Below are 25,571 nucleotides of genomic sequence, written 5' to 3'. Positions count from 1 at the left end.
CCAACTTCCAGGATGCTCTGGCGAGGCTGCGTCCATCCAGTTCAGATGATGACACCTCAGCTCAGATTCGATCTTTACCAGACTTCTCTGTCTTTGATCTTTATTGCACCAAGTGTCACAGGACACCGGGGTTCAGATGACATATATAAACGGATCCAGCATGCTCTCATGATCTGCAGTAACCTCGAATGTTTCTACTGCGCGGTCAAACTGACCATACCTGAAAAAAAAAACGTATGGAATGTTCATGCTCTTAATCGTGTACACATAAATGTCCTTTGACGAGAAAATAGAGCGGTTGAGAGATTTCCGAACCCAGCAAACCAGAAATAAGGAAAACAGAAAGAGCGATTCATAGAAAACAGTGGTTTGTCCAATATTATGTTAACTAGCAAAGGGCATGCACATCATCTAATTGCTATGTAAAAAAAAAAAGCATCCCTACACAACGGATCAGTTTGCATTGACTACAGAAGTTATAAAAGGCTGGCTTGTGTTGCACTGGACCAGCATGCCCACCAGAGTCGAGCACAAAATTAACACGCATGGATTCTGTGTGGAATACCAATGTGGAATATGATAAAGCCGAGTCAGGGAACACATTGAGGTCTCCAGTTTCAAGATAATCTCTAGAGTATCTATGTATGTAAGCCCCACATCTTAGAAGAAAAGAAAATGCTATTTCCTCCTAAGAACATATTCAAACACAAAAGGAAAGAAGCCAAGCTTAAGTTGCCGTAAATTCAAAGTTGTTTTCTCAAGGACACAGTATTTTGTTCCCTTGGATAATTACCCAAAAACATGGTCTATTTTTCTAAAGAGAAGGGAGATGATCTACAAAGAAGAATCAACTTCACACAAAAAATCAAACAAAGAGCAAACTTCCAAGTCCCATAGCCCTTGAAGGCAAATGATGAAGCTGGTTTACAGACATAAGGTTTTTCTGAAAGTGCCTGAATATCTTCTTGCCATTTCCCATTTTCAAAATAGACAGAGCATCAGAGAAGCAAAGAGCTTTTGATTACATAATTGCAGGAACTAACACAAATTATGAGGGAGTATTAGCTGAAGGAAAGACAACAGAATGACACCAAAAGAGGGCAGCGATTAAACTCACTTGTGTAAACTGAGGGCCTGCTTGAGATAATGATACAAGATACAGCAAGCTTTCCACAAACAGGGAGTTCTTTAGATAATATGTCCAAGGTCTTTGGAGTAACAGGCAAACTACCTATCTAACCTGCAGGGAATAAGATCATGAGTGCTAACACTACGAGAAAATTACTAACACTACGAGAAAATTACGGAATAAGATCATGAGTGCTAACACTACGAGAAAATTACTAACACTACAAACAGTGTTAAGGCGTGGACGTCCAGCCAGTTGCTAACACTACGAGAAAATTACGGATCAAAAAAGCAACATGGCAGTGCATGAGTGCTAAGTGCTACAACAGAAGCCAGTCACTTGTATAATGAAATGTGACTACAGGAATCAAAGGGGAAAAAAATACCTCAATGCTATTTGGTATAGTGCTTCAAGATCTTTTTTCTTTTGCGCAAAATAACGCTGCATAGTAGCAAACCCAAAAGAGGAGGTTCAAGAAGAACTGACAGCTGCTAGAGAATAGTGTTATAGTGATCAAAGGTCCAAATGTGATGCTCTTCTATAACAATTTCATCAGGTCAGAAAGTCGTTATGCATTTCATTCCATTATCCACTTTTGGTCAGCAGATCTTTAGATCCAATCTCAGTTTACCTCATGAAAGTCAAAGTTCCTACTATGTTTGATGACTAAGGATAGTTTTAAATAATCTATCTCGAAATGAAACATCATCCTCTGTTTGATGACATCTTCTGTGGCCCGTCCATGCAAGTTGCTTCCATTGTTATTTGTTAGTATCAGATATGTCCATACAAGTTGCTTAGTTAGTATCACTGTATATAAGGCGTCCTGCCTTGGACGCTTAGGCGGCAAGGCACCCTGGCAGCGCCTTGACATTATGCCCGCTTTAAGCGCTTAGGCGTCAAAGCAGTTGGTGCTCGCCTTAGGTCGCCTTACCGGCTTTATAAACAATGGATAGTATAACAAATTAACAATGGCAGTATTATGATTTGCAAGGCCCTGTATATTACCTTTAGACAGAAGGCAGCAGTATGAGAAAAAACAAACAAAGAAAAAATATTTTAATGACATTTGGGAAGCGCAAGTATCAGAATCACTTGGTGGGCTGGTGGTGTAGATGGCCACTTGAAAATAAATTATTTTCACAGCCTTGATGAAATTTGGTAGCACTAGTGACATTTCAGTTATTTTCTTTTATTTCTTAGTAATTTTAGAGCTACTTTGTACTTAGTATTTTATATGTTCGTTGTGTGTACTTTCAAGAGAGCCAACTTACTTAAGCAGTGCACTCACTTTTTTTCTTCTTAAGGATTTACATGACCGGAATTACCGAACTTTGTCAGTTTCTTGTAAAAATGGTCGGGAGTGCATGTCCTTTAAGTAGAATAGAATGGTAGAGATATTTTCACACAAAGGAATTAGAAATAAAGAAGACAAGAAGGGCAGTTCATACAGAACAATAGTTTTTCAATTAAATTTAAGGGCCAAGAAGGTAATCATCTAGTTATCATGCCCAACAAAGATTATGTTAATTAGCAGAGGGCAGATACAGTGTCTAATTGTTATGTAAAACATCCTCCATACACAGCGGATCACTTTGCTTTGACTAAAAAAAGTTAATTAAACACGGTTGGCTGGTTGAACTACTGAACCAATTCAGAGGAGGTTTTCAGGGTAGTCGACAACTATTCTGAAAGGTTCAAAATTAGGTTCGTCTTTCCAAAAATCAAGGATGTATAAATTTCATTATATGCATATTATTTGTGTTAAACTTGTCTTCTCATTTGTTTAAGTGTGTGCATTTGATAAAAAATCTGGAATACATAGGTGGGTGCACCTTAGAGAAGGGGGGCAATTTCGCTCAGCGTTTTGATATTTTGTACAGTACATATCAAATAGGGATTGTACATATGCGTAGTCTAGTTGATCAATACAGGAAAAATATTTTTGAAAGGTTGTTATTGCTGACCTGATCTCAAGGGTTTAGTTGATTCTTTCCCCGACAAGTTGCAGCTGGCTCCTTCATAGGAAATTACAAGTTTTGCCACCAGTTTGGTCTTTTCAAGTTAAATGCATGATCTATGAGCAATAGGCAGCTAAAATGTGGAGAGAGTAAACCATGTGAACAACTCGTAAGAAAGATACTAAATTGTTCCATCATGCAAAGAAACAAATATATGAGTGAAGACAAGGGAGGAAAGTTATAGCAAAAAGGGAGCATATGCTATGCTACTAGCACGATAAATACAAAAAATATGTCAAAAGAGAACCACTATATACAACTGATGATAGAACTAAAGAAAAAACACAGCATAAAAGAGTTTATTTCATCCATTAATTATAACTTTCAAGATAACAATGATGTACACAATTCAGCTTTGGCTATATTAGGTTAACAAAAAGAAGTTGTGCTCGCGGGAACTAAATCTACATGTTGTACCAAAGCAATGATATCCAGAAGCCTGCGTGTCTGAAAACCACTCATAGCTGAAACATATTCAGTTTCACGCATCTTCCATTTTCCATGTGCGAAACTTCTTCCAGATTGTGCAAGGCCCCAGGCAGATCGAACATTGAATTAACCGAAGAAATACAACTGCAACTAACATTGGACACTCAGTGCCGGGGGTAGATATCCCAACCTGAGTCAGGTTCTTTCCGCTTCGATACCAACCCAGTACCAGAGCTGCCACCTTGTGATGTACTTCTCATACGTTCATCAAGAAAGACGGTATGACCTTGGAATGGCACAGGCCAATAGCTGCCAGCTTCCCTTCGTGCGCCTTCAGCTGAGAGAGCATAGTTGAAATCCATGCTTGCATTCATGTAGCCAAATTCACTAGGCACAGGTTGAATTGTTCTGCTGGTGAAAGATGGATGAGAAATGCCAACACCTAGGCCCGGCAATGGAGGCACCACTGCTGCACCCCTAGCATCAACCATGTAAGGAGCACCTCCAGGTGCATAGAGAGGAGGAGGCAAAGACATGGCAGCTGGTTGAGAAGGATAGCCGAAAACACTGAAATCAGGAGGCGTGTGTGCATATGACTGCGTTGACCTCACGGGGAGACTAGATTCCATACTTGGCCCCAGAAAGTTATACTGGTTTGGGCTGCGGTGCTCCTTCTGTCCAAGTGTGACTCTCTTGCCCATAATCATGACTTCAGAATGGTCTGATGTATTGTTCGTGGAAGTCTTGACATAGGACTCCCCCTTGCCTCGGGAAGAGGCATCAAAGAAGGATACATTGTCATTCAAGTCAAAGTTCTTTGCAGTAGGTTGCCTTGAAGATGAAGAGGAAGAGGGCTGGCTCCATCTGCCATGACATTGTTCATGACTCCAGAATGATGGTACAGCAGGTGAGGTGGTAGCAGCTTCCTCCTCTTCACATGGGTTATTAAGGTCAAGTTCAAGCCCCGTACTAGCACCATCAGCTCCAGAGATATCCTTGGGAGCTATGTCAGAAGAACGAAGCCAGAAGGCTGTTGAAAGTGACTCGCCAGCAATAGTATTTTCACTTTCATCTACATTCAAGTCAAACATCACATTTCTTGTTTTCTGTGAAGAGGCTGACATTGACTTCTCTCTGTCAGGAGTACGCGGAACAGAAGCTGGCCGAAAAGCACTGGTTGCAGCAGAGCCTTTCCACCCCAGTGCACCTTCGAATTGGAGGCGAGCTGGAAATACAAGTGAGCCTCTAGAAGCAGCCACAGCTATAGGGGTTGATAAATTTACAGAATTATTAGCACTGGACTTTGGATGATAATCGGTTTCCTCATGGTACTGATTTGCATTAAGATCAAAGTCTACCATATCCACACCCTGTGTGTTCTTTCTACTGTTAATAGGGCCGCTGTCATCTGTGATGCCCACACCATCCTCCTTAAGAGACGAGGAATTTCCTGAATCCACCACCGTAGTGGAGGATTTATTCTCATTTGATTCATGAACAGGGGGTTCAGTGTGCTGCCTTGCTTCCACATGAGGACTATCTACATTTTCGGAACTAATGTCAGGAGAACTGCAATAGTCTCCCCTGTAGTCAATTACTTCCCGCTCCACCTCAATTGCAACGAGACGCGCTACTTCCAGTGCATCAGTATCATCATACTCTGTCGATGGCGGTGACTTATCTCCCTCTACTGCATTCAACTTTGTCTCTGCTGCCTTTGAGGAATCACCAAAGCTCTTTGCAGATCTCGTCAACCAAAATTCACTGCCAGTGTCTTTATCATCTGTACCTGATGATGATGTAGGCCCTTCTTCTTTGCCCATGCTGTCCTCCGACGAATATTGCAAACTACCGCTTGCATTTGCAAGATGGTTCAAAGCTTCAATTGCATTATTATCAGAGCATGACTGACCTGCTGCAAAGGAATTGCCTTTTTTGATATCCAAGCTACTTGAAACATTTTGGTCCCCCAAATCAATTTTTATACTGTCAAATGAGTTCTCTGAGTTGACATTCTCAAGAGACTTGGCATCTATGGTTGAACCTATTACTTGAGTAACATGCCCAGGGTCACTCTTTAGGTTGAGAGTATCTGACAACTTGCAATTGGTGACTAAACCTACGTCATTGGAGGAAGAAGTCTCCTCGGTAACAGACGCATTCGGTAGGCCACCCTGAGATGCAAGAGATGAAACTGAGGAGTTCACCTGCACTAAAACCTCATGTCCATCCGAGGAATTTGGGGATGCTGGCATTGGAGGCAGCTTTGTCATGTCTGTGTTACTATTGACAAGGGACAGATCCTGCAAAGGAACAACCGAGGAAGTTAACGTATCATGGTTCGATTTAGCTTCTGCAGTTGCAGCTTCATTTGCTCCGTCGTGTTTATTATTTTCCATTTCCTGGCTAGCTTCTGGGGGCTTAAGATCAGCAGCCTGGTATGCTTCTTTTGCATCTATTTGTCGGTCATTTTCCCCACAATTTGGTGCACTGCTCCATTTCTGGCAAAGTAATCTTGCCTTTTGACTGATCTCTGTATTTTCATGAGAAAGTAGCTGATGAACAGTGGGAATTAAACCACAAGGAGCTTTATGTATATCATCAACTGGTAGCCGCTCCAATGCAGTTAATATTGCATTTATCAAACCTTCAGCTGAACTGCTGACTTCCTTGCTGCAGTTTTGAGCATCCTGAAGCCACTGATTGAGATAACCAATACCATTTAGCTGAACAAAATGCTGAAGACATTTTTCATTGTTGGTAGATCCAAGTGTTTTTGCAGCTGTTGAACACTGCCTTATGAAATCAGCTGTACTAAAATCAGCAGCATCTCTCAGCTTTTGGATCCCGGAAACCAGCTCTGCTATTCTTGCCGTAGTTGAAATGCCATCCTTCATCTCAGTCAGAGTAAAGAAATCCTCAAGCATTGTGTGTCCTGCTCTTATCTCCCTGCAGTAGTGTCGGACTAAATCCTATTTAGTCAGAGATTCACCTTCAGAGTTCCTAATTTCCCTGAAATATATATAAAGCAGGGTGGTCAACAGAAGTAGCGCAGGTATCAATCATAACATAGACAATACAAAGCATGCCATGACAATTAGCAACAGCCTCCATCAATCTCTACGAATATTTAAAAGCATCCAAGACATCACTAGTATACTGGATAGTAACAAAATACTTAAATCGTCATCTGATCACCTAATCAATGGTTTACAACTATATTTAGTCTATTTTGAAAATAAACTAAACATAATCGATTCCATGCATGGTAAGAACTAAGAAGACGCTACTATTGTTTCACTCCATGCTAGCTAATCCTCCGTATTGATTTACAGGTTATGCTGATGTTAATTCTGCTCGACTGCCATGGATGTAATTAAAGAATTCACCAATATAACTTGTAAGAGCTATATACCTGCACCATTGGGGGTAGCATCAAGGCGCTTAAAATACTGCAAGCAAAATGTTGATCCTGTCTCGCAAAGACTTCCCGGCTATTTTCCAGCTCCAGAAGAGTGTGAGCTTATCGTTCTGTATGCACAATATCAGACTGAGCAACGAGCTGTTCCTTGCGTGGTAATAATAATAAACAATTTAAGACGATAAAGCTCAATTCCCAAACAGCAGCAGTAGTATCTAATAATAATAATAATGACAGATGAGAATCAGCTGCTGTTCTAAGGAAGTTGGTTGATTTTTTGTATAGGTAAAGAACATATGCTTCTCTCAGGAAAGGAGAATGAGGAGGAAACCTTCCACAATTCGAAGCACCTGCCTGAAATTTTTGGGGAAATTCAAACAGCACGCTGACTAGGAAGAAGGAACTACTCCCCCGTTCACTATCAGAAGACGTTCTAACTTTCTTCTGAATAGACACATTTTAGTGTGTTTGTTCACTCATATCAGTCCGTATGTACTACCTCCGTCTGGGTTTTTTGGTCTGACTGACCGAAACACCAGTACCAAGGCAACTGCATGCACACGTTTAGGAAATAATTAAGTGCACTGATTTATGTTGCTACATGCATGTGTTTAACCGTAATTGGCTGGATACCCTTTTGGCCATAACTGGCTGGCCTCCTGCGCGCATGCAGGCATCCTTTCCCACGTGTGGATCACGGCAGCGTGGCTCGTGCCCGGCCAATGGGATAGCTGAAGGCGCCATTCATTGTGCATGGGAAATATTAACGGACGTGCTTACGTTGCTCAGCGGACCAAAAATCCTGGACGAAGGTACTAGTCCATATTGGAATATCCAAAACATCTTATATTTGCAAACGGAGGGAGTGCTAAAGTTTTTTCATCCAATCCATCCATCCATCCATGGAGTGCCCTAGCTAGTCTAGGCCATGGATAATGACCACCTAGCATGTAACAACTAAGCCATAGTGGCCAATCCCATTAAGTAGAAATTTAGCTACCATTAGAAACCATAGAACAGAAGCATAGAAGTACAATAGCTAACAATAAGACAGCTCTACATGATCTATAGCTAACCACAGAATAGAAGTACCATCGGAAGCTCTAGGAACCCAGTAACACACGGCATCAGTAGCTAAATAATATCCATGGACACAGCCATTACTTACAACCGGAAACTCTAGGAACGCCTAGAAATGGAGGCCAGAGGACCATCTCATTAATAGAACCACATCCAGCAGTAATACTACAAACAAGCTAGCGCAGGAATTGCGCAACCATTCGACGACCATGGGGCTAGTAGCCAAGGAATGGCCGCACAATCAGCCACGGCTCGTTGGCCGTGTCACCCAGAACACGACAGCGAGGAGGGGAGGAAGAACGTAGAGATTACCGAGACGGAGAGGAAGTGGGAACGACCACCGCCACCGCCGTGGGACCAGAAGGCGTCGTGGACGAGGAAGCCCGCGCCGAGTAGCCGAGGGGCGCCGGAGCCCGGGAGGAGGAGCAGAAGGCGCGCGGAAGACGGGCACCGCACCGCCGCGCCGGCGAGCTAGGGTTTGCCTCGGGGGACGCGCGCGGGGGCGGGAGGCCGGGGCGGAGGCGGCGAATCGGTGGAGGGGGGCGAAGGGGAGCCGGGCTGGTGAGCCACGGCGCGGGGAGGCGCCGGAGCTGGCCGGAATCGGCCGGCGACGGCGGCGGCAGAGGGGGGATCGGGACGGGAGGAGCGTGCGCCGCGTGCGGGGGGAGGGGGGAGAGCGAGAGGTGGGAAGGGGAGAGGAGAGGAGAGAGGCGTGGCCGTGTTGGGCTAAGCCAGCCCGATTAGTTGGTGTGCGCTGCCCAAAACCCACGCGTGTGTGTTTGTGTGACCAACTTGGCTCCTCCCACCATCTTGACGTGTGATCCTTCAAAAAGCCTGAATGAGTGCCGTCTTGTATCACTAGCTCCAACATATAAAAATTATGAAAAAAAACATATTTTAGTAGATTCGGCAAATTCGCCTCAACCTCAAGACCATGAGTGCATTTTAAAAATTGGGTTGTAGTCTAGCCTTCATATTTGGAGGTTGACGCGGCTGTTTTGGACGGCAATCCAAAACCAACCGCGATGGCGGGAGGGACACTTCAGCCTTGTCTTCCTCCATCGATTAATGATGATGCGTACCACTCACTCAGGCGGTTTCCATCGGTAAAGCTAGCCATCATTAATGGCAAAGCGACAGCGTAAACTATGGAGCGCACTCCAAAACTGGTTTGGAGGTTGTCGCTTTGCTGAATCTACTAGATTTGCTTTGTGTCGATATAAAGTTGTGTGTGGCCCCTCTAAGTTCTAGTTATAGTGCCACGTCCTAGCAGATGTAGGTGGAGTGGCCGATGGTCCCATCACCTGGAAGGTTGTCATGCATGCTTTCGGTAAGCTAGTTGTGGGCCCTCGTGTCGCCGATGGCGGTGGTGCGATCGTGCCTGCATGCGCCAGTAGTAGGCATGGCCGACGTGTTGAAGGGTGGCTTCTGCGTGGTACTAGCACAAGCTCCATTTGTATTGTATCATGAGTCGCAGCATCTATGTCCATGTATAGGGTGCCCTCGTGAACTTATATGCTTCACCGAGGGGCGCCGACTCACGGGATGGCGTTTCCTTGCGCCTTATTTATAGGGTGGGTGCATCCTAAATCATTCATCATTCGACTCGGGCCCCATTTTATTCCCTCGATGCTCAGTTGACCTTGTCTCGCCCTTTTATTTATGGGCGCGAGCGCGCAAAACAACCGATGCCAAAACACAACGGCAGAATGACAGTGTTGTATGTGTGTCGCAGGGGATGGTTGCTAGTGTACCGTCCTTGTTGCATGTCGCTATTTTTCTGTTCTCTTTTATGTTTATGTTCCCATGTGTTTTGTTGATTGCTTTATTCCTTTTATGCTATGATGTTTGTTCGTCATTCGACATGTTACAATGTTTCGGTTATGTTGTTGTTTTTCGCAAATGGCATCATACATGGCGGCTGCGTGTCTAGTGACGTCACCTCACTTAGTCAAACCCGATCAACTAAGGCTACGTGTGGAAGTGATGTCTCTAGAGTGCATCGTTTTTTTCATGGAGTTTTCACATTGCTCATATTTGATTTTTTTATCTGACGATTACCTTTTTTGGCTTAACTAACTATTATTATTGGAAGGATTCTAGAACTAGGATTGTATAGGAAATAGTATTTTCGGTAACTTTCTTTTGAAGGCAAATACGAAGACCACACCATGGTCGTACCATGTGGTGTCACGAGTACCACTTAAAACCCAACAACATTCATGAAGGGAGTGACACACAAACGAACATAGCAACCTAGAACCAGAGAAGAATAAGAAAGAAAATCCATAGGGGAAAGGCTTCATCTAGACCCACACGAATGAGAAGAAGATCTGCCACACCACCGGATATCTACACCATGAGATAGCCGCCTACATTAGAGTTGGATTTTTTGCAGTTTCCATTTCAAACCCTATTTCAGAGGTCCGAAACTGGCTAATCATTCACTTGGTCTTGATGATTTATAATATATTAGAATGATTTCTCTTTATTTAACATCATCTCTTATTTTTTTCCCTCGTGTCCCATGTGCAAGGAGTCCGCCTCGAGCATGGGAGATGTGGGGGATTGGTATGGTGTATAACTGATAAATGCATATTTGATATATAATAGATATTTGCATGTGTGTTGCAGTGGTGACATAAATATCCTAGTAGATTAGCCCATGATTAACGTACCCTTTTATTGTTAATGTGATTGCATAAAAAGGGATTTTTTTATAAACACTTATTGAATTACCAAAGAAAACATAACTTTATGGTGAGCCAAGAGTTGGGTAGTTGAGGGTGCTTTTACGGAAAATCGATGGGAACAACAGAGATGGTAGGGGGGAATAAAATTGGAAAAGGAGGGGTGTTTGTACAAGAGGTTGGATGAAGGACGAGTGGACGATAGTACCTTTCACGTTTTTAAGTAAGACAATTTTGTTTGCTTTGAATATCAATCGCGTGGTTGGTTACCTATTCAGCATCCAATGTGTGTTATGTAAAGGGCTTGGCAACATGATCTAAAGTCCTACGTGGATAAACATATGTCGTTTAGAAGTCCACGACCTCCACGTGTCATTTGTTGATATCAACAAGGAGCGATGGCACCACCAGAGCACATGAAGCCGTAACACTTAAAGCGTAGTAATGGTAATCATAATGACAATGATAATGTGAGGATGAATGGGACCATGTTATGGTCTAGTGGGAGTGGATAGAATTAATTAAAGTCTACTCCATTATTAGTGGCAAAGTTTTAAGATCTTCTACCATGGTTCCCTAAAAGAAACCTATGCATGCAAATCAACAACAAAATAGAGTGTAGAAGCGAAACTTGCAAGTAAGTAAAAGAGAGGGTAAAGAGAGTGTGGGAGCGAAACATCACAAAAAAACGATGTTTTCCCGGTATTCAGATAATTGGTGCAATGATACTCCTCATGGTGAAGGTTCAGGCATAAAGTCCTAAGTCACAGAGGTCTCGGCAAGGTCACCCAAAAGTAGCCCACTAAGCCTATTGGCCACCTATCTCACCATGCCTTCATACCGCAAAGGTGAAATCAGGGTTTACCTTCCTAAAGGCTCTCAATTGACTCCTAACTGCATAGGAGACGCACAACCTCCAATAGTAAGAAGCAAAGCAAAAGTCACTTGGATGAACTCCTCACAAGATATTCGATCAACTCTCCTAAGAACCTGTAGGATCTCCCTCTCACAAGAATCAAAGGATGGAAAACTAAGAAAGCCTGGGGATTTGACTGCGGATCTTGAGATATAGTTCATCACTCTATTTTGTATGTACCCCTTTGGATAGTGGGGATTGCCTTTAAACTCAATTTGGATCTTGGGTCCACTAAAATCCTATATTACAAACTATGAGCCTAAAGAAATTCAATGTGCCTCTCTCCATGCGAAGCCAGTTGGCTCTAGCCCTCTGCACCCAATGTGCTTCCTCTTGCTCCCAAAGCTGCTCGACAAGACATGGAAAGCTCTTCATGTGTACTTTGTCGGCTGCAAATCGATCATGGGGCCTGACATCACCTGGTCAAGTTCACGATGTGCTTTTCTCAGCCCGTTATTTGTTTTTCTAATACTTCGTGTTTGCTATGCCACTCACCAAGCTTTGCATGCATGTAGACTAACCTGCTTTTAACATCTGTTGCTGGTGCATGTGCCAACACATCTTGCCATATATCATACCACATCGTTGAAGTTCTTCTCAACAAGCCAGCTCGCGTCAAACCATTTCATCCGTTGGGTATTTTGATTAATCTGGCTAGCTTGATCGGTACTCAGCTGAAGGAAATATGCCCTAGAGGCAATAATAAAGTTATTATTTATTTCCTTATTTCATGATAAATGTTTATTATTCATGCTAGAATTGTATTAACCGGAAACTTAGTACATGTGTGAATACATAGACAAAACATAAGTGTCCCTAGTATGCCTCTACTTAACTAGCTCGTTTATCAAAGATGGTTATGTTTCCTAACCATAGACATGTGTTGTCATTTGATGAACATGATCACATCATTAGGAGAATGATGTGATGGACAAGACCCATTCGTTAGCTTAGCATTATGATCGTTACAGTTTTATTGCTATTGCTTTCTTCATGACTTATACATGTTCCAATGACTATGAGATTATGCAACTCCCGAATACCGGAGGAACGCTTAATTAGTGTGCTATCAAACGTCACAACGTAACTGGGTGATTATAAAGATGCTCTACCGGTGTCTCCGATGGTGTTTGTTGGGTTGTCATAGATCGAGATTAGGATTTGTCACTCCGTGTTTCGGAGAGGTATCTCTGGGCCCTCTCGGTAATGCACATCACTATAAGCCTTGCAAGCAATGTGACTAATGAGTTAGTCATGGGATGATGCATTACGGAATGAGTAAAGAGACTTGCCAGTAACGAGATTGAACTAGGTATGATGATACCGACGATCGAATCTCGGGCAAGTAACGTACCGATGACAAAGGGAACAATGTATGTTGTTATGCGGTTTGACCGATAAAGGTCTTCGTAGAATATGTAGGAGCCAATATGAGCATCCAGGTTCCGCTATTGGTTATTGACCGGAGATGAGTCTCAATCATGTCTACATAGTTCTCGAACCCGTAGGGTCCGCACGCTTAACGTTCGATGACGATTGGTATTATGAGTTTATGTGATTTGATGTACCGAAGGTTGTTCGGAGTCCCGGATGAGATCACAGACATGACGAGGAGTCTCGAAATGGTCGAGACATAAAGAATGATACATTGGACGATGTTATTCGGACACCGGATGAGTTCCGGGGGTCACCGGATAAATATCGGAGTGGCGGAAGAGTTATCGGAACCACCGGAGAAGTAATGGGCCTTATTGGGCCTAGGGGAGAGAGAGAGGGGCAGCCAAGGGCTGGCCGCGCGCCCCCCATGGGCATAGTCCGAATTGGACTAGGGGGAGGTGCGGCGCCCCCTCCTTCCTTCTCTTTCCCCTCTCCTTCCTTCTTCTCCTAGTTGGACTAGGAAGGGGGGGTCCAACTCCTACTTGGAGTAGGATTGCCCCCCCTTGGGCGCGCCCTATGAGGGCCGGCCGGCCTCCCCCTTGCTCCTTTATATAGGGGGCAGGGGGCACCCCATAGACACACAAGTTGATCTTTAGCCGTGTGCGGTGCCCCCTCCACAGTTTTCCACCTCGGTCATATCGTCGTAGTGCTTAGGTGAAGCCCTGCACCGGTAACTTCATCATCACCGTCACCACGCCGTCGTGCTGACGGAACTCTCCCTCGGCCTCAGCTGGATCTAGAGTTCGAGGGACGTCACCGAGCCGAACGTGTGCAGATCGCGGAGGTACCGTGAGTTCGGTACTTGATCGGTTGGATCGCGAAGACGTTTGACTACATCAACCACGTTACTTAACGCTTCTGCTTTCGGTCTACGAGGGTACGTGGACACACTCTCCCTGCTCATTGCTATGCTTCTCCTAGATAGATCTTGCGTGATCGTAGATTTTTTTTTGAAATACTACGTTCCCCAACAGTGGTATCAGAGCCGGGTCTATGCGTAGATGTTATATGCACGAGTAGAACACAAAGAATTGTGGGCGATAATAGTCATACTGCTTACCAGCATGTCATATTTTGATTCGGCGGTATTGTTGGATGAAGCGGCCCAGACCGACATTACATGACCGTGTTCATGAGACTGGTTCTACCGACATGCTTCGCACACAGGTGGCTAGTGGGTGTCGGTTTCTCCAGCTTTAGTTGAATCGAGTGTGACTACGCCCGGTCCTTGTTGAAGGTTAAAACAACACACTTTACGAAAAATCGTTGTCATTTTGATGCGTAGGTAAGAACGGTTCTTGCAAAGCCCGTAGCAGCCACGTAAAACTTGCAACAACAAAGTAGAGGACGTCTAACTTGTTTTTGCAGGGCTTGCTGTGATGTGATATGGTCAAGACGTGATTATATATAAATTTTTGTATGAGATGATCATGTTTTGTAAAAGTTATTGGCAACTGGAGGAGCCATATGGTTGTCGCTTTATTGTATGAAATGCAATCGCCATGTAATTGCTTTACTTTATCACTAAGCGGTAGCGATAGTCGTAGAAGCAATAGTTGGCGAGACGACAACGATGCTTCGATGGAGATCAAGGTGTCAAGCCGGTGACGATGGTGATCATGACGCTGCTTTGGAGATGGAGATCAAAGGCACAAGATGATGATGGCCATATCATATCACTTATATTGATTGCATGTGATGTTTATCCTTTATGCATCTTATTTTGCTTAGTACGGCGGTAGCATTATAAGATGATCTCTCACTAAATTTCAAGGTACAAGTGTTCTCCCTGAGTATGCATCATTGCTACAGTTCGTTGTGCCGAGACACCACGTGATGATCGGGTGTGATAAGCTCTACGTTCACATACAACGGGTGCAAGCCAGTTTTGCACACGCAGAATACTCTGGTTAAACTTGACGAGCCTAGCATATGCAGATATGGCCTCGGAACACTGAGACCGAAAGGTCGAGCGTGAATCATATAGTAGATATGATCAACATAGTGATGTTCACCATTGAAAACTACTCCATTTCACGTGATGATCGGACATGGTTTAGTTGATATGGATCACGTGACCACTTAGATGATTAGAGGGATGTCTATCTAAGTGGGAGTTCTTAAGTAATATGATTAATTGAACTTTAATTTATCATGAACTTAGTCCTGGTAGTGTTAGCATATCTATGTTGTAGATCAATAGCTCGCGATGTAGCTCCCCGTTTATTTTTATATGTTCCTAGAGAAATATAAGTTGAAAGATGATAGTAGCAATGATGCGGACTTGGTCCGTGATCTGAGGATTTTCCTCATTGCTGCACAGAAGAATTATGTCCTTGATGCACCACTAGGTGACAGACCTATTGCAGGAGCAGATGCCGACGTTATGAACGTTTTGACAAAAGCTCGGTATGATGACTACTTGATAGTTTAGTGCACCATGCTTTACGGCTTAGAACCGGGACTTCAAAAATGTTTTGAACGCCACAGAGCTTATAAGATGTTCCAAGAGTTGAAATTGGTATTTCATACTCATGCCCGTATCAAGAGGTATGAGACCTCTGACAGTACTTTGCTTACAAGATGGAGGAGAATAGCTCAACCAGTGAGCATGTGCTCAGATTGTCTGGGTACTACAATTGCTTGAATCAAGTGGGAGTTAATCTTCCAGATAAGATAGTAATTGACAAAGTTCTCTAGTCACTATCTCCAAGTTACTAGAACTTCGTGATGAACTATAATATGCAAGGGATGACGAAAGTAATTCCCGAGCTCTTCGCGATGCTGAAATCGACGAAGGTAGAAATCAAGAAAAAGCATCAAGTGTTGATGGTTGACAAGACCACTAGTTTCAAGTAAAAGGGCAAAGGAAAAGAAAGGGAACTTCAAGAAGAACGGCAAGCAAGTTGCCACTCCCATGAAGAAACCCAAAGCTAGACCCAAGCCTGAAACTGAGTCCTTCTACTACAAAGGAAATGGTCGCTGGAAGTGGAACTACCCTAGATACTTGGTGGATAAGAAGGATGGCAAAGTGAACAAAGCTATATTTGATATACATTGATGTGTACTTTACTAGTGTTTATAGCAACCCCTTGGTATTTGATACTGGTTCAGTTTCTAAGAGTAGTAACTCGAAACGGGAGTTGCAGAATGAACAAAGACTAGTTAAGGGTGAAGTGACGATGTGTGTTGGAAGTGGTTCCAAGATTGATATGATCATCATCGCACACTCCCTATACTTTCAGGATTAGTGTTAAACCTAAATAAATGTTATTTGGTGTTTGCGTTGAGCATGAATATGATTTGATCATGTTTATTGCCAAACGTTTATTTATTTAAAGTCAGAGAATAATTGTTGTTCTGTTTACATGAATAAAACCTTCGATGGTCATACACCCAATGAAAATGGTTTGTTGGATCTCGATCGTAGTGATACACATATTCATAATATTGAAGCCAAAAAATGCAAAGTTAATAATGATAGTGCAACTTATTTGTGGCACTGCCGTTTAGGTCATATTGGTGTAAAGCGCGTGAAGAAACTCCATGCTGATGGGTTTTTGGAATCACTTGATTATGAATCACTTGATGCTTGTGAATCATGCCTCATGGGCAAGATGACTAAGACTTCGTTCTCCAGAACAATGGAGCAAGCAACGGACTTGTTGGAAATAATACATATTGATGTATACGATCTGATGAGTGTTAAGGCTTGCGGTAGGTATCGTTAATTTCGGAACTTCACAGATGATTTGAGCTAATATGGGTATATCTACTTGATGAAACATAAGTCTGAAACATTTGAAAAGTTCAAAGAATTTCAGAGTGAAGTAGAAAATCATCGTAACAAGAAAAAAAGTTTCTATGATCTGATCGTAGAGGTGAATATTTGAGTTATGAGTTTGGTCTTCATTTAAAACAATGTGGAATAGTTTCACAACTCACGCCACCTCGAACATCACAGCGTAATGGTGTGTCCGAACGTCATAACCGTACTTTATTAGATATGGTGCAATCTATGACATCTCTTACCGATTTATCACTATCGTTTTGGGGTTATGCATTAGAGACAACTGCATTCACGTTAAATAGGGCACCGTCTAAATCCGTTGAGACGACACCGTATGAACTGTGGTTTGGCAAGAAACCCAAGTTGTCATTTTTTAAAGTTTGGGGTTGCGATGCTTATGTGAAAAAGTTTCAGCCTGATAAGCTCAAACCCAAATCAGAGAAGTGCGTGTTCATAGGATACCCAAAAGAAACTGTTGGGTACACCTTCTATCACAGATTCGAAGGCAAGATCTTTGTTGCTAAGAATGGATCCTTTCTAGAGAAGAAGTTTCTCTCGAAAGAAGTGAGTGGGAGGAAAGTAGAACTTGATGAGGTAATTGTACCTTCTCTCAAATTGGAAAGTAGCTCATCACTGAAATCAGTTCCAGTGATGCCTACACCAATTAGTGAGGAAGTTAATGATGATGATCATGAAACTTCAGATCAAGTTACTACCGAACCTCGTAGGTCAACCAGAGTATGATCCGCACCAGAGTGGTATGGTAATCATGTTCTGGAAGTCATGTTAATAGACCATGATGAACCTACGAACTATGAGGAAGTGATGATGAGCCTAGATTCCGCAAAATGGCTTGACGCCATGAAATCTGAGATGGGATCCATGTATGAGAACAAAGTATGGACTTTGGTTGACTTGCCCGATGATCGGCAAGCCATTGAGAATAAATGGATCTTCAAGAGGAAGACGGACGCTGATAGTAGTGTTACTATCTACAAAGCTCGAATGTCGCAAAACGTTTTCGACAAGTTCAAGGTGTTGACTACGATGAGATTTTCTCACTCGTATCGATGCTTAAAGTCTGTCCGAATCATGTTAGCAATTGCCACATTTGATGAAATCTGGCAAATGGATGTCAAAACTGCATTCCTTAATGGATTTCTTAAAGAAGAGTTGTATATGATACAACAAGAAGTTTTTGTTAATCCTAAAGGTGCTAACAAAGTGTGCAAGCTCCAGCGATCCATCTATGGACTGGTGCAAGCATCTCGGAGTTGGAATATACACTTTGATGAGTTGATCAAAGCATATAGTTTTATACAGACTTGCGGTGAAGCCTGTATTTACAAGAAAGTGAGTGGGAGCACTACAGCCTTTCTGATAAGTATATGTGAGTGACATATTGTTGATCGGAAATGATGTAGAATTTTCTGGAAAGCATAAAGGAGTGTTTGAAAGAAGTTTTTCAAAGAAAGACCTCGGCGAAGCTGCTTACACATTGAGCATCAAGATCTATAGAGATAGATCAAGACGCTTGATAAGATTTTTCAATGAGTACATACCTTGACAAGATTTCGAAGTAGTTCAAAATGGAACAGTCAAAGAAGGAGTTCTTGCCTGTGTTGCAAGGTGTGAAGTTGAGTAAGACTCAAAACCTGACCACGGCAGAAAATAGAAAGAGAATGAAAGTCATTCCCTATGCCTCAGTCATAGGTTCTATAAAGTATGCTATGCCGTGTACCAGACCTATTGTGTACCTCATCATGAGTTTGGCAAGAGGGTACAATAGTGATCCAGGAGTGGATCACTGGATAGCGGTCAAAATTATCCTCAGTGGAATAAGAATATGTTTCTCGGTTATGGAAGTGACAAAAAGGTTCGTCGTAAAGGGTTACGTCGATGCAAGCTTTGACACTGATCCAGATGACTCTAAGTCTCAATCTGGATACATATTGAAGAGGGAGCAATTAGCTAGAGTAGCTCTGTGCATAGCATTGTAGACATAGAAATTTGCAAAATACATACGGATCTGAATATGGCAGACCCATTAACTATACTTCTCTCACAAGCAAAACATGATCACACCTAAGTACTCTTTGGGTGTTAATCACATAGCGATGTGAACTAGATTATTGACTCTAGTAAACCCTTTGGGTGTTGGTCACATGGTGATGTGAACTATGGGTGTTAATCACATGGTGATGTGAACTATAGGTGTTAATCACATGGTGATGTGATCTAGATTATTGACTCTAGTGCAAGTGGGAGACTGAAGGAAATATGCCATAGAGGCAATAATAAAGTTATTATTTATTTCCTTATTTCATGATAAATGTTTATTATTCATGCTAGAATTGTATTAACCGGAGACCATGAGATTGTGCAAATCCCGGATACCATAGGAGTGCTTTGGGTGTGCCAAACGTCACAACGTAACTGGGTGGCTATAAAGGTGCACTACGTGTATCTCCGAAAGTGTCTGTTGGGTTGGCACGAATCGAGACTGGGATTTGTCACTCTGTGTGACGGAGAGGTATCTCTGGGCCCACTCGGTAATGCATCATCATAATGAGCTCAATGTGACCAAGTGTTTGGTCACGGGATCATGCATTACGGTACGAGTAAAGTGACTTGCCGGTAACGAGATTGAACAAGGTATTGGGATACCGACGATCGAATCTCGGGCAAGTAACGTACCGATTGACAAAGGGAATTGTATACGGGATTGATTGAATCCTCGACATCGTGGTTCATCCGATGAGATCATCGTGGAACATGTGGGAGCCAACATGGGTATCCAGATCCCGCTGTTGGTTATTGGCTAGAGAGGTGTCTCGGTCAAGTCTGCATGATTCCTGAACCCGTAGGGTCTACACACTTAAGGTTCGATGACGCTAGGGTTATAAGGAAGGTTTGTATGTGATTACCGAATGTTGTTCGGAGTACCGGATGAGATCCCGGACGTCACGAGGAGTTCCGGAATGGTCCGGAGGTAAAGATTTATATATGGGAAGTCACCATACGGTCACCGGAAATATTCAGGGGTATACCGGTATTGTACCGGGACCACCGGAGGGGTTCCGGGGGTCCACCGGGAGGGTCCACCTGCCCCGGAGGGCCTTATGGGCTGTAGGTGGAAGGAAACCAGCCCTTAGTGGGCTGGGCGCCAACCCCCCTAGGGCCCATGTGCCTAGGGTTTGGGGGGAACCCTAAAGGGGGGGCGCCCCCCTTGCTTGGGGGGCAAGCTCCCTCCCCCCTTGGCCGCCGCCCCCCTCTAGATCTCATCTAGAGGGGCCGGCCCCCTTCCCCCTTCTCCCTATAAATAGAGGGGTGAGGGGAGGGCTGCAGCACCACATCCAAGGCGCAGCCCCTCCCCTCCCCAACACCTCTCCTCCTCCGCGTGTGCTTGGCGAAGCCCTGCCGGAGAACTGTCACTCCACCACCACCACGCCGTCGTGCTGCTGTTGGAGCCTTCTTCCTCAATCTCTCCCTCCTCCTTGCTGGATCAAGGCGTGGGAGACGTCACCGCTCCGTACGTGTGTTGAACGCGGAGGTGCCGTCCGTTCGGCGCTTGGATCATCGGTGATTTGGATCACGACGAGTACGACTCCATCAACCCCGTTCTCTTGAACGCTTCCGCTCGCGATCTACAAGGGTATGTAGATGCACTCCTCCCCTCTCGTAGCTAGTAAACTCCATAGATTGATCTTGGTGATGCGTAGAAAATTTTAATTTCTGCTACGATCCCCAACAGTGGTATCAGAGCTAGGTCTATGCGTAGTTTGTATGCACGAGTAGAACACAAGTTGTTGTGGGCGTCAATTTTGTCAATTTACTTGCCGTTACTAGTCTTATCTTGATTCGGCGACATCGTGGGATGAAGCGGCCCGGACGGACCTTACATGTACGCTTACGTGAGACAGGTTCCACCGACTGACATGCACTAGTTGCATAAGGTGGCTAGCGGGTGTCTGTCTCTCCCACTTTAGTCGGATCGGATTCGATGAAAAGGGTCCTTATGAAGGGTAAATAGAAATTGGCATATCACGTTGTGGTTTTGGCGTAGGTAAGAATCGTTCTTCCTAGAAACCTATAGCAGCCACGTAAAAGTTTGCAACAACAATTAGAGGATGTCTAACTTGTTTTTGCAGCAAGTGTCATGTGATGTGATATGGCCAGAAGGATGTGATGAATGATATATGTGATGTATGAGATTGATCATGTTCTTGTAATAGGAATCACGACTTGCATGTCGATGAGTATGACAACCGGCAGGAGCCATAGGAGTTGTCTTAATTTATTTATGACCTGCGTGTCAACTGGAACGTCATGTAATTACTTTACTTTATTGCTAACCGTTAGCCATAGTAGTAGAAGTAATAGTTGGCGAGACAACTTCATGAAGACACGATGATGGAGATCATGATGATGGAGATCATGGTGTCATGCCGGTGGCGATGATGAACATGGCGCCCCGAAGATGGAGATCAAAAGGAGTAAAATGATATTGGCCATATCATGTCACTATTTGATTGCATGTGATGTTTATCATGTTTTACATCTTATTTGCTTAGAACGACGGTAGCATAAATAAGATGATCCCTCGCTAAAATTTCAAGAAAGTGTTCCCCCTAACTGTGCACCGTTGAGAAGGTTCGTTGTTCCGAAGCACCACGTGATGATCGGGTGTGATAGGTTCTAACGTTCGCATACAACGGGTGTAAGCCAGATTTACACACGCAATACACTTAGGTTGACTTGACGAGCCTAGCATGTACAGACATGGCCTCGGAACACAAGAGACCGAAAGGTCGAACATGAGTCGTATAGCAGATACGATCAACATGAAGATGTTCACCGATGATGACTAGTCCGTCTCACGTGATGATCGGACACGGCCTAGTTGACTCGGATCATGTATCACTTAGATGACTAGAGGGATGTCTGTCTGAGTGGGAGTTCGTTAATAATTTGATTAGATGAACTTAATTATCATGAACTTAGTCTAAAAAACCTTTACAATATGTCTTGTAGATCAAATGGCCCACGCTAATGTTGCCCTCAACTTCAACGCGTTCCTAGAGAAAACCAAGCTGAAAGACGACGGTAGCAACTACACGGACTGGGTCCGTAACCTGAGGATTATCCTCATAGCTGCCAAGAAAGCATATGTCCTTGAAGCACCGCTAGGTGATGCACCTGTTTTCCCAGCAACTCAAGACGTTCTGAACGCCTGGCAGTCACGTAGTGATGATTACTCCCTGGTTCAGTGCGGCATGCTTTACAGCTTAGAACCGGGGCTCCAAAAGCGTTTTGAGCAGCACGGAGCATATGAGATGTTCCAAGAGCTGAAAATGGTTTTCCAAGCTCATGCCCAGGTCAAGAGATATGAAGTCTCCGACAAGTTCTACAGTTGTAAGATGGAGGAGAATAGTTCCGTCAGCGAACACATACTCAAAATGTCTGGGTTGCACAACCGCTTGTGTCAGCTGGGAGTTAATCTCCCGGATGACGCGGTCGTTGACAGAATCCTTCAGTCGCTCCCACCTAGCTACAAGAGCTTTGTGATGAACTTCAATATGAAGGGGATGGAAAAGACCATTCCTGAGGTATATTCAATGCTGAAATCAGTGGAGGTGGAGATCAAAAAGGAACATCAAGTGTTGATGGTGAATAAAACCACTAAGTTCAAGAAAGGCAAGGGTAAGAAGAACTTCAAGAAAGACGGCAAGGGAGTTGCCGCGCCCGGTAAGCAAGCTGCCGGGAAGAAGACAAAGAATGGACCCAAGCCTGAGACTGAGTGCTTTTATTGCAAGGGAAACGGTCACTGGAAGCGGAACTGCCCCAAGTACTTAGCGGATAAGAAGGCCGGCAATACCAAAGGTATATGTGATATACATGTTATAGATGTGTACCTAACCAGCACTCGTAGTAGCTCCTGGGTATTTGATACCGGTGCGGTTGCTCATATTTGTAACTCAAAGCAGGAGCTGCGGAATAAGCGGAGACTGGCGAAGGACGAGGTGACGATGCGCGTCGGGAATGGTTCCAAGGTCGATGTGATCGCCGTCGGCACGCTACCTCTACATTTACCTGCGGGACCAGTCTTAACCTCAATAATTGTTATTTAGTGCCAGCTTTGAGCATGAACATTGTATCTGGATCTCGTTTAATGCGAGATGGCTACTCATTTAAATCCGAGAATAATGGTTGTTCTATTTATATGAGAGATATGTTTTATGGTGATGCCCCGCTGGTCAATGGTTTATTCTTAATGAATCTCGAGCGTGATGTTACACATATTCATAGTGTGAATGCCAAGAAATGTAAGGTTGATAATGATAGTCCCACATACTTGTGGCACTGCCGCCTTGGTCACATTGGTGTCAAACGCATGAAGAAACTCCATGCAGATGGACTTTTGGAGTCTCTTGATTATGAATCATTTGACACGTGCGAACCATGCCTCATGGGCAAAATGACCAAGACTCCGTTCTCCGGAACAGTGGAGCGAGCAACCAACTTATTGGAAATCATACATACTGATGTGTGCGGTCCAATGAGCGTTGAGGCTCGCGGTGGCTATCGTTATGTTCTCACCCTCACTGATGACTTGAGTAGATATGGGTATGTCTACTTAATGAAACACAAGTCTGAGACCTTTGAAAAGTTCAAGGAATTTCAGAGTGAGGTTGAGAATCAACGTGACAGGAAAACAAAGTTCTTACGATCAGATCGTGGAGGGGAATATTTGAGTCACGAATTTGGCACACACTTAATGAAATATGGGATTGTTTCACAACTCACGCCGCCTGGAACACCTCAGCGTAATGGTGTGTCCGAACGTCGTAATCGCACTCTATTGGATATGGTGCGATCTATGATGTCTCTTACCGATCTACCGCTATCATTCTGGGGTTATGCTTTAGAGACTGCCGCATTCACTTTAAATAGGGCTCCGTCGAAATCCGTTGAGACGACACCGTATGAATTATGGTTTGGAAAGAAACCTAAGCTGTCGTTTCTTAAAGTTTGGGGATGCGATGCTTATGTCAAGAAACTTCAACCTGAAAAGCTCGAACCCAAGTCGGAAAAATGCGTCTTCATAGGATACCCTAAGGAAACCATTGGGTATACCTTCTACCTCAGATCCGAAGGCAAGATCTTCGTTGCCAAGTACGGGTCCTTTCTGGAGAAAGAGTTTCTCTCGAAAGAAGTAAGTGGGAGGAAAGTGGAACTTGATGAGATGACCCCTCTCGAACCAGAAAGTAGCGCAGCACAATAAAATGTTTCTGTGGTGCCTGCACCGACTAGAGAGGAAGTTAATGATGACGATCATGATCAAGTTACCACTAAACTTCGTAGGTCCACAAGGACACGTTCCGCACCAGAGTGGTACGGCAACCCTGTCCTGGAAATCATGTTGTTGGACAATGGTGAACCTTCGAACTATGAAGAAGCAATGGCGGGTCCAGATTCCAACAAATGTCTTGAAGCCATGCAATCCGAGATAGGATCCATGTATGAAAACAAAGTATGGACTTTGACAGACTTGCCCGATGATCGGCGAGCGATAGAAAATAAATGGATCTTTAAGAAGAAGACGGACGCGGATGGAAATGTTACCATCTATAAAGCTCGACTTGTCGCTAAGGGTTAGCGACAAGTTCAAGGAGTTGACTACGATGAGACCTTCTCACCCGTAGCGAAGCTGAAGTCCGTCCGAATCATGTTAGCAATTGCCGCATTCTACGATTATGAAATATGGCAAATGGACGTCAAAACGGCATTCCTTAACGGCTTCCTTAAGGAAGAATTGTATATGATGCAGCCGGAAGGTTTTGTCGATCCTAAGAATGCTGACAAAGTATGCAAGCTCCAGCGCTCAATCTATGGGCTGGTGCAGGCATCTCGGAGTTGGAACATTCGCTTGATGAGATGATCAAAGCGTTTGGGTTTACGCAGACTTATGGAGAAGCCTGTGTTTACAAGAAAGTGAGTGGGAGCTCTGTAGCATTTCTCTTATTATATGTGGATGACATACTATTGATGGGAAATGATATAGAATTCTTGGAAAGTATAAAGGCCTACTTGAATAAGTGTTTTTCAATGAAGGACCTTGGAGAAGCTGCTTACATATTAGGCATCATGGTCTATAGAGATAGATCGAGACGCCTCATAGGTCTTTCACAAAGCACATACCTTGACAAGATATTGAAGAAGTTCAATATGGATCAGTCCAAGAAGGGGTTCTTGCCTGTATTGCAAGGTGTGAGATTGAGCACGGCTCAATGCCCGACCACGGCAGAAGATAGAGAAAAGATGAGTGTCGTCCCCTATGCCTCGGCCATAGGGTCTATTATGTATGCCATGCTGTGTACCAGACCTGATGTAAACCTTGCCGTAAGTTTGGTAGGAAGGTACCAAAGTAATCCCGGCATGGAACACCGGACAGCGGTCAAGAACATCCCGAAGTACCTGAAAAGGACTAAGGATATGTTTCTCGTTTATGGAGGTGACGAAGAGCTCGTCGTAAAGGGTTATGTCGATGCTAGCTTCGACACAGATCTGGATGACTCTAAGTCACAAACCGGATACGTGTATATTTTGAATGGTGGGGCAGTCAGCTGGTGCAGTTGCAAGCAAAGCATCATGGCG

The 25,571-nt window shown here is 43.8% G+C and overlaps 1 protein-coding gene across 1 annotated transcript; it reads right to left on the bottom strand.

Moving 5' to 3' along the window:
- Window positions 1-3,431: 3,431 nt before the first annotated feature.
- On the bottom strand, window positions 3,432-8,766 carry LOC123170084 (uncharacterized). Its single transcript, XM_044587927.1, has 3 exons — window positions 8,393-8,766; window positions 6,995-7,110; window positions 3,432-6,591 (listed from the first exon to the last, which is right to left on the bottom strand). The coding sequence occupies exon 3, from the start codon at window positions 6,504-6,506 to the stop codon at window positions 3,744-3,746; it is 2,763 nt and encodes a 920-aa protein (XP_044443862.1). The 5' UTR covers window positions 6,507-6,591; window positions 6,995-7,110; window positions 8,393-8,766; the 3' UTR covers window positions 3,432-3,743.
- Between the last annotated feature and the right edge of the window lie 16,805 nt (window positions 8,767-25,571).

The sequence above is a fragment of the Triticum aestivum genome, chromosome 7D, assembly GCF_018294505.1.
Source record: "Triticum aestivum cultivar Chinese Spring chromosome 7D, IWGSC CS RefSeq v2.1, whole genome shotgun sequence".
In the NCBI taxonomy this organism is placed as follows: Eukaryota; Viridiplantae; Streptophyta; class Magnoliopsida; order Poales; family Poaceae; genus Triticum; species Triticum aestivum.
This window is presented reverse-complemented; position numbering and strand designations above follow the sequence as displayed.